This window comes from Coregonus clupeaformis, chromosome 23, assembly GCF_020615455.1.
Source record: "Coregonus clupeaformis isolate EN_2021a chromosome 23, ASM2061545v1, whole genome shotgun sequence".
Classification (NCBI taxonomy): Eukaryota; Metazoa; Chordata; class Actinopteri; order Salmoniformes; family Salmonidae; genus Coregonus; species Coregonus clupeaformis.
In genome coordinates, this window is record NC_059214.1 from 51,509,703 (window position 1) to 51,519,702 (window position 10,000).

The window sequence follows — 10,000 nt, forward strand, 5'->3', positions numbered from 1 at the left end:
CTGTCTGCCGGCTGTGTCTCCTGTCTGCTTGAAAGCCTCCTCTCCTACCCAGCCTCCCGAAACAAGCCTCTCCCAAGCGGGTGTGCTAGCTAGGCTACTGCCATGGCGTTGCTGCACTGCTTGGCCCTGACCATTCCGTCTGTTTCCAACTACCCAGGCCTACTCCCCCCCGTCTGGTACGTGTTGCCCTGCCACTTGCCCCCTTATCCCCCGAGCGTTGTTCACCTCCAGTACACATTTACACACACACACACACACACACCGCGTTCTCTGATCCGAATGTTATCTTTAACCCCTGGACTTGTTTGGACTTTTACTCTGGAACTTGTTGCATTTAGATTTGTATTACATTTACATTTGAGTCATTTACTTGGCCATTATTGTTATGTATTGTAGCTTAGGCCTATCTGTGATTAGTGTGTAACCTCATAGGACTAATATTTTAGACCGGCGTCTTAGAAAACCTTTTATGTTGATTGATCAGATACAAACGAATATGTTTGCTGTTTCTATTGTTGCTATGGTCTACCTTTGACTCTTACACTGAGGATGATGCCATTAGGGCCCGATGCCCCTTCAATGCTGAGAACTTTCAGTGTTTTTCCCCATGTTGCATCCTGGGAGAAACCATACGCTTGCCCCGCTATTGGACTGGAGAACTCTGCGTGTTTTCCACATTTGACATGGGACAAACCGCACGCTAGGATTGTTCTTTCAGTACTTAAACATGTCTCTGGACTGCACCTTTTGAAATACGTTGTGTTAAAGACTCTGGTTCCTCTGGACTATGGTTCTAGTACTGTCTGTGAATCCAGATGTTGTAAAATCCTCCATCCTCTTCCATCCTCTTCCATCCTCCATCCTCCATCCTCCTCCATCCTCCTCCATCCTCTTCCATCCTCCATCCTCCATCCTCCATCCTCCTCCATCCTCCCATCCTCCATCCTCCCATCCTCCCATCCTCCATCCTCCTCCATCCTCCATCCACCCATCCTCCATCCTTCCATCCTCCCATCCTCCATCCTTCCATCTTCCATCCTCCATCCTCCCATCCTCCATCCTTCCATCCTCCATCCTTCCATCCTCCCATCCTCCATCCTCCATCCTCCCATCCTCCCATCCTCCATCCTCCCATCCTCCATCCTCCATCCTCCCATCCTCCCATCTTCCATCATTCCATCCTCCCATCCTCCATCCTCCCATCCTCCCATCCTCCATCCTCCCATCCTCCATCTTCCATCATTCCATCCTCCCATCCTTCCATCCTCCATCCTTCCATCCTCCCATCCTCCATCCTCCATCCTCCATCATTCCATCCTCCCATCCTCCCATTCTCCATCATCCCACCCTCCATCCTCCATCATCCATCCTCCATCCTCCCATCTAGACCAGACATTATTTTGCTTCTTTTACTGCCAGGTCTAACCCAGGTCTAACCCAGGTCTAATCCAGGTCTAACCCAGGTCTAATCCAGGTCTAACCCAGGTCTAACCCAGGTCTAACCCAGGTCTAACCCATCTGAATTAAAAAGATCTGAAGTTTCTGCACATAAATGTAAGAAGTCCTCTTCCCAAACTTGATTTAGTGAATATTTGGATAAAAACCGCAGACCCAGATGTATTTATGCTTTCTGAAAGAATATATCACTGACAAAGACATTATCATTGATGGTTCCAATGTTTTTGGATCGTAAATCTAAGGGTGGTGGTGTTGCTATATACATAAAAGACACGTTTTCTGTGACCATTCTGTCTTCTGTTACCAAGCCCAAGTCATTCTGTCTTTTGTTACCAACCGTATATCGTACACTACAGTTGAGGAACAATGGGAAAGTAATTCTGCTTTGAAAGTTGATAAACTAGTAACCACACTTTTAAGAAAATGGGCCTCGAATGTTTTGGTACACCTACTGGAGAGCTGTTCTTTGTCTACACCCATTCAGCATCGTTCACACCCTCTTAAGCCTTAGCCCCGCCCATCTATTTAAGGATTCACATGTGAGGCCGTGTGCTAAACAGAGTGAGTATGGTAGTGTACTAAACAACCAAAGATTTCAAGACTAAAGGCTGGTTTATACTACGTCTATCGACGTGTCTGTAGACAGTTGTCGCAGTGACGTCATGAACATTCTATTGTCGTCCGACATCAAACTTGTCGTCGTCCTATCAGATTGACTCTGTTCTCTATTCAAGTGGCAGCAGATTGACTCTGTTATCTATTCAAGTGGCAGCAGTTTGACACTGTTCTCTATTCAAGTGGCAGCAGATTGACTCTGTTCTCTATTCAAGTGGCAGCAGATTGACTCTGTTCTCTATTCAAGTGGCAGCAGATTGACTCTGTTCTCTATTCAAGTGGCAGCAGATTGACTCTGTTCTCTATTCAAGTGGCAGCAGATTGACTCTGTTATCTATTCAAGTGGCAGCAGTTTGACTTTTGAAAAAACTCAAACAGCTTTTAACATCATTCAACAGAATCTGTACGATTTGAAGCTTGTTCTGAATGCCTCTAAAACTAAATACATGGTATTTCCAAACACTAAACACTCGGATAACCATGTCATCGCTACCTTGGAAGGACATTCTATAGAGCAAGTCAAAACATACAAATATCTGGGCGTTTGGGTGGATGAGAAGCTGAGATTCACTAGTCATGTTGAGAACCTGGTAAAGAAGATCAAGTTGAGAAGAGGTTTTTTATTAAGGCTTGTTTTTTCTTTGGAGGCCAGAAAAGAGCTGGTACGGTGTACATTCCTGTCTGTCTTGGACTACCGTGATGTCATTTATGTGCAGACCCTGAAGGCACTCTATTCTGTGTATCATGCAGCCCTTAGGTTTATTACCAACCAAAAGCGTATGACACCACTGGGATCTCTATAGTGGTGTTGGCTGGCCTTCGTTGACTCTACGTAGCCTTAAACATTGGTGTACTATGATCTGTAAGGCCACTTTGGGAAAACAGCCACTTTATCTCTGTTCTTCTTTGATAAGGTCGTAAAATAACCATACCAGTTACGGTCTCACTCCTACTTACTTTTAATGGTTCCTAAAATTAGAACGGATCATGGAAAAAAAGGTATTTTAGCTAAGCTCCATGGTCTTGGAATTCTCTCCAGACCAGCTTGAAATTCCTGGATCTTGTTTCCTTGGAGGGGTTTAAAAGTTTGGTTGACTCACGTGTTTCTGAGGAATGTGATTGTCATTAGGACTTGATGCGGTGGTACATACAGTGAGGGAAAAAAGTATTTGATCCCCTGCTGATTTTGTACGTTTGCCCACTGACAAAGACATGATCAGTCTATAATTTTAATGGTAGGTTTATTTGAACAGTGAGAGACAGAATAACAACACAAAAATGAGGAGAGAGAGAGAGATGAGGAGAGAGAGAGATGAGGAGAGAGAGAGATGAGGAGAGAGAGAGATGAGTAGAGAGAGATGAGGAGAGAGAGAGATGAGGAGAGGGAGAGAGAGATGAGGAGAGAGAGATGAGGAGAGAGGGGTTACAGTTTCTTTAGACATAATGATGTTATATGAATAACAATCAGTTGGGTCAGCGGAGTCGGATGTAGTTATGAGATCAGCTATGCTTCTGAGATCTGTAGTTACAACAGAACCCTCTCTACCTATCTATGTCAAACTGATCTGTAGTTACAACCCTCTCTACCTATCTATGTCAAACTGATCTGTAGTTACAACAGAACCCTCTCTACCTATCTATGTCAAACTGATCTGTAGTTACAACCCTCTCTACCTATCTATGTCAAACTGATCTGTAGTTACAACAGAACCCTCTCTACCTATCTATGTCAAACTGATCTGTAGTTACAACCCTCTCTACCTATCTATGTCAAACTGATCTGTAGTTACAACCCTCTCTACCTATCTATGTCAAACTGATCTGTAGTTACAACCCTCTCTACCTATCTATGTCAAACTGATCTGTAGTTACAACCCTCTCTACCTATCTATGTCAAACTGATCTGTAGTTACAACAGAACCCTCTCTACCTATCTATGTCAAACTGATCTGTAGTTACAACAGAACCCTCTCTACCTATCTATGTCAAACTGATCTGTAGTTACAACCCTCTCTACCTATCTATGTCAAACTGATCTGTAGTTACAACAGAACCCTCTCTACCTATCTATGTCAAACTGATCTGTAGTTACAACCCCTCTCTACCTATCTATGTCAAACCTGATCTGTAGTTACAACAGAACCCTCTCTACCTATCTATGTCAAACTGATCTGTAGTTACAACCCTCTCTACCTATCTATGTCAAACTGATCTGTAGTTACAACAGAACCATCTCTACCTATCTATGTCAAACTGATCTGTAGTTACAACCCTCTCTACCTATCTATGTCAAACTGATCTGTAGTTACAACCCTCTCTACCTATCTATGTCAAACTGATCTGTAGTTACAACAGAACCCTCTCTACCTATCTATGTCAAACTGATCTGTAGTTACAACAGAACCTCTCTCTACCTATCTATGTCAAACTGATCTGTAGTTACAACCCCTCTACCTATCTATGTCAAACTGATCTGTAGTTACAACAGAACCCTCTCTACCTATCTATGTCAAACTGATCTGTAAGTTACAACAGAACCCTCTCTACCTATCTATGTCAAACTGATCTGTAGTTACAACCCTCTCTACCTATCTATGTCAAACTGATCTGTAGTTACAACCCTCTCTACCTATCTATGTCAAACTGATCTGTAGTTACAACAGAACCCTCTCTACCTATCTATGTCAAACTGATCTGTAGTTACAACAGAACCATCTCTACCTATCTATGTCAAACTGATCTGTAGTTACAACAGAACCCTCTCTACCTATCTATGTCAAACTGATCTGTAGTTACAACAGATTCATCTGACAGAAAGAGATAGTAACAGAAAGGCCAAAAACAGACAGACAGACATGGACAGACATGGACAGACCCGTGGACAGACCCGTGGACAGACCCGTGGACAGACCCGTGGACATTCACTTAACATCTCGTTTTGTATCAATCCTACCCACACTGCCTTGCTTGGCCCCATCTCTCAACCCTTTTCCTCATCTTCCATCCCCCAGGTAATGTGGTGTCTCAGAGATATCAGAGCAGTAAAGACATTTCAGTTCAGGAAAAACAGCACTTTATATTCCTGCAGGCGCCTTGTCATTATGAGGCTGTGTGAGAGAGGTGGCAGAGCAGGGAGCATATATTTAAAACCTGCTCATTGAGACCGATGGGACTATTCCTCTGATATTGGCCCCGGAAAAGAGGTGCTGGTTTTCCATAATGGTTCTAACCTTCATCTGGCAGGGACTGCTAAATCTACTGGAATCATTTTTGCATGGATTATATATCAGGGTTTATAATTTATTAAATCGGATCACTAGCTGTGTGTCTGCATGAAGTTCTCCTCTCTCTCTCTCTCTCTCTCCCACTGTCTCTCTCTCCCTCTTTTTCACTCTCTCTCTCGCTCAAACTTCTATCACTCTATCCTCTTAGTGGAGTGAAAAGGGGTCTTTATAATTTCAACCGGAATGGCAGCTTGAATGTGATGTGCATTAGAGAAATATGATGATGGGGTTGGTGTAAACAAACCGTGTTGATGTGAAGGAGGCTGAGATCTTTAGAAACCAGAAACAGTGTTGAATGGTAGAGAGGATAGCTCATCTAGCCGCAAATGTAACGGGGCTCAGTTAACTTCCTGTGTCTGGAGAAGAAACAGGGGTTAGGGGTTAGGGTTGGAGACAGGGTTAGGGGTTAGGGCTGGAGACAGGGTTAGGGGTTAGGGCTGGAGACAGGGTTAGGGGTTAGGGCTGGAGACAGGGTTAGGGTGGAGACAGGGTTAGGGGTTAGGGCTGGAGACAGGGTTAGGGGTTAGGGCTGGAGACAGGGTTAGGGGTGAGGGTTAGGGTTAGGGCTGGAGACAGGGGTTAGGGTTAGGGGCTGGAGACAGGGTTAGGGGTTAGGGCTGGAGACAGGGTTAGGGGTTAGGGCTGGAGACAGGGTTAGGGGTGGAGACAGGGTTAGGGGTTAGGGCTGGAGACAGGGTTAGGGGTTAGGGCTGGAGACAGGGTTAGGGGTTAGGGCTGGAGACAGGGTTAGGGGTTAGGGCTGGAGACAGGGTTAGGGGGGGTTGGAGACAGGGTTAGGGGTTAGGGCTGGAGACAGGGCTAGGGGTTAGGGCTGGAGACAGGGTTAGGGTGGAGACAGGGTTAGGGTTAGGCTGAGACAGGGTTAGGGGTTAGGGCTGGAGACAGGGTTAGGGGTTAGGGCTGGAGACAGGGTTAGGGGTGGAGACAGGGTTAGGGGTTGGGCTGAGACAGGAGTTAGGGGGTTAGGGCTGGAGACAGGGTTAGGGGTTAGGGCTGGAGACAGGGTTAGGGGTGAAGACAGGGTTAGGGGTTAGGGCTGGAGACAGGGTTAGGGGTTAGGGCTGAGACAGGGTTAGGGGTGGAGACAGGGCTAGGGGTTAGGGCTGGGAGACAGGGTTAGGGGCTGGAGTTGGGGCTGGAGACAGGGCTGAGGTTAGGGCTGGAGACGGGGTTAGGGGTTAGGGCTGGAGACAGGGTTAGGGGTTGGGGCTGAGACAGGGTTAGGGGTTAGGGCTGAGACGGGGTTAGGGTTAGGCTGAGACAGGGTTAGGGGTTAGGGCTGGAGACAGGGTTAGGGGTTAGGGCTGGAGACAGGGTTAGGGCTGGAGACAGGGTTAGGGGTTAGGGCTGGAGACAGGGTTAGGGCTGGAGACAGGGCTAGGGGTTAGGGCTGGAGACAGGGCTAGGGGTTAGGGCTGGAGACGGGGCTAGGGGTTAGGGCTGGAGACAGGGTTAGGGGTGGAGATAGGGTTAGGGGTTAGGGCTGGAGACAGGGTTAGGGGTTAGGGCTGGAGACAGGGTTAGGGGTTAGGGCTGGAGACAGGGCTAGGGGTTAGGGCTGGAGACAGGGTTAGGGGTTAGGGCTGGAGACAGGGTTAGGGGTTAGGGCTGGAGACAGGGTTAGGGGGTGGAGACAGGGTTAGGGGGCTAGGGGTGGAGATAGGGTTAGGGGTTGGGGTGAAGACAGGGTTAGGGGTTAGGGCTGGAGACAGGGTTAGAGGTTAGGGCTGGAGACAGGGTTGGGGCTGGCAGACAGGGTTAGGGTTAGGGCTGGAGACAGGGTTGAGGGCTGGAGACAGGGCTAGGGGTTAGGGCTGGAGACAGGGCTAGGGGTTAGGGCTGGAGACGGGGCTAGGGGTTAGGGCTGGAGACGGGGCTAGGGGTTAGGGCTGGAGACAGGGTTAGGGCTGGAGACAGGGTTAGGGCTGGAGACAGGGGCTAGGGGTTAGGGCTGGAGACAGGGCTAGGGGTTAGGGCTGGAGACGGGGCTAGGGGTTAGGGCTGGAGACGGGGCTAGGGGTTAGGGCTGGAGACAGGGTTAGGGCTGGAGACAGGGTTAGGGGTTAGGGCTGGAGACAGGGTTAGGGCTGGAGACAGGGCTAGGGGTTAGGGCTGGAGACGGGGCTAGGGGTTAGGGCTGGAGACGGGGCTAGGGGTTAGGGCTGGAGACAGGGTTAGGGCTGGAGACGGGGCTAGGGGGTTAGGGCTGGAGACAGGGTTAGGGCTGGAGACAGGGTTAGGGGTTAGGGCTGGAGACAGGGTTAGGGCTGGAGACAGGGCTAGGGGTTAGGGCTGGAGACAGGGTTAGGGCTGGAGACAGGGCTAGGGGTTAGGGGTGGTTTGAGATGTGAGTTAGGGCGATTTAGTTGCCTCCTTCCAGTTTTCAGTAACATAATCTGGGATGGAGAGCCTGCACCCCTCCGCCCGACCTCATGGGGCCTAAACTTTAAATCCCCAATAACCAGGCTTACTGACGCCCTGTCCCTCCTTTCCCTCTCCACCCCTCCCTGATAACAGAGCCCTGAGCTAGCTATACAGCCATCTGAGGAAGGAGCTATCTCAGGCACATATAATATGTGGCAGCGTTGAGTGACAACCTCCTAGAAACCCATGGAGTGATTGTATGACAGTTAGAGGCTACGGTGGTCTGTCTGCTTATCCCCTTACTGACCCAGTCTCTTCTCTCCTCTCCTCCGTGACAGATGCCAGTGAGAGGGCCTGGACCTGGGCCTGATCATCGTCTAGCTCCACGCTACGAAGAGGTGGAGCGACAATATGCTTCCTTGCCCAGGTAAATATATCTCTCTCTCCTCTCTCTCTCGCTCTCTACCCACTCCTCTCTCCTCCTCACCTCCTACCATGACTATAGCAGTAGAAGGGGTTGCCTCTTCTCTCTCCTCTTCCCTCTCCTCCTCGCTCCTCTTCTTTCTCCTCCTCTCTCCTCTTCTCTCTCCTCTTCTCTCTCCTCTTCTCTCTCCTCCTCTCTCCTCTTCCCTCTCCTCTTCTCTCTCCTCTTCTCTATCCTCCTCTCTCCTCTTCTCTCTCCTCCTCTCTCCTCTTCTCTCTCCTCCTCTCTCCTCTTCCCTCTCCTCTTCTCTCTCTCCTCTCTCCTCTTCCCTCTCCTCTTCTCTCTCCTCTTCCCTCTCCTCTTCTCTCTCCTCTTCCCTCCTCTTCCCTCTCCTCTTCCCTCTCCTCTTCTCTCTCCTCTCTCCTCTTCTCTCTCCTCCTCTTCTCTCTCCTCTTCCCTCTCTCTACTCTTCCCTCTCCTCTTCTCTCTCCTCCTCTCTCCTCTTCTCTCTCCTCTTCTCTTCCTCCTCTTCTCCTCTCCCTCTCCTCTCCTCTCTCCCCTCTCTCTCCTCTCCTCCTCCTCTTCTCTCTCTCTCTTCCTCCTCTCTCCTCTCTCCTCTCTCTCCTCTCTCCTCTCTCCCTCTCTCTCTCCCTTCCTCTCTCCTCTTCTCTCTCCTCTTCCCTCTCTTCCTCCCTCCTCTCCACCTCCCTACGCCGTCTTTCCGCCTGGCTCACAGAGTGCTGAATAATCCTCTTTAAAGCTTATAATTAAATCTGGAGTGTCTGCCTTGTGAGGCCCTCTCATCCAGGGAATCCACCTGATCCTGTCCCTGGAGACGGGGACACAGACGGGAGGTGTAACCTGATATCTGCCCTTACAGCAGCTCCCAGCACAGTCCAGAGGGGCAGGGTTACACACACAAGCCCTCTCTCTCTCTCTCTCTCTCTCTCTCTCTCTCTCTCTCTCTCTCTCTCTCTCTCTCTCTCTCTCGCTCTCTCTCGCTCTCTCTCGGTCTCTCTCTCTCTCTCTCTCTCTCTCTCTCGCTCTCTCTCTCTCTCTCTCTCTCTCTCTCTCTCTCTCTCTCTCTCTCTCTCTCTCTCTCTCTCTCTCTCTCTTGGTCTCTCTTCGGTCTCTCTCTCTCTCTCTCTCTCTCTCTCTCTCTCTCTCTCTCTCTCTCTCATCTCTCCCTCTCTCTCTCTCTCTCTCTCTCTCTCTCTCCTCTCTCTCGGTCTCTCTCTCTCTCTCTCTCTCGCTCTCTCTCTCTTCTCTCCCTCTCTCTCTCTCTCTCTCTCTCTCTCTCTCTCTCTCTCTCTCTCTCTCTCTCAATTCAATTCAATAGACTTTATTGACATGGCAAGTAAAATTACTTACATTGTCAAAGTATACATATAACAAAAATGGTGGGACCAACAGCAATAATAATAGTAGTAGTGGAAATGGGATTACCATTAACAGCAACTACGACAACAATATTAATGAGAATAACAATACATTAAAGCAATAGTAGTCGACCAATCTCAACATGACTGAGAAGACACATGACATGCTATGAAAGCCAAAACAAAACAGGAAATATTATTGTCCCTCAGGTTGTGGCAGGAGGACACATATTTGGCTGCCAAAATTGTACATTTTGGCTTTTCATCCAATAATTATTAGATTTTTTCTTCCTCTTTTATAGTTTCAAATTCATTGTACTGAATGATAATGTTGGGAAAGAAAGATTCTCTTAGGTCTGAGTATTTCTGATCAATTTGATGTTATTTTAATGGACAAAAAAATTGCTTTTCTTTCGAAAACTAGGCCTTTTCCAAGTGACCCCAAACTTTTGAAC

At 48.3% G+C, this 10,000-nt stretch overlaps 1 protein-coding gene across 1 annotated transcript in view; it reads left to right on the forward strand.

Moving 5' to 3' along the window:
• pard3bb (par-3 family cell polarity regulator beta b) overlaps positions 1-10,000 on the forward strand; it is a 627,684-nt gene that overhangs the window by 595,616 nt on the left and 22,068 nt on the right. Inside the window, exon 21 of the mRNA XM_041843623.2 lies at positions 8,081-8,169. Within this exon, the coding sequence (XP_041699557.2) occupies positions 8,081-8,169 (89 nt within the window). The remainder of the gene's footprint in view (positions 1-8,080; positions 8,170-10,000) is intronic.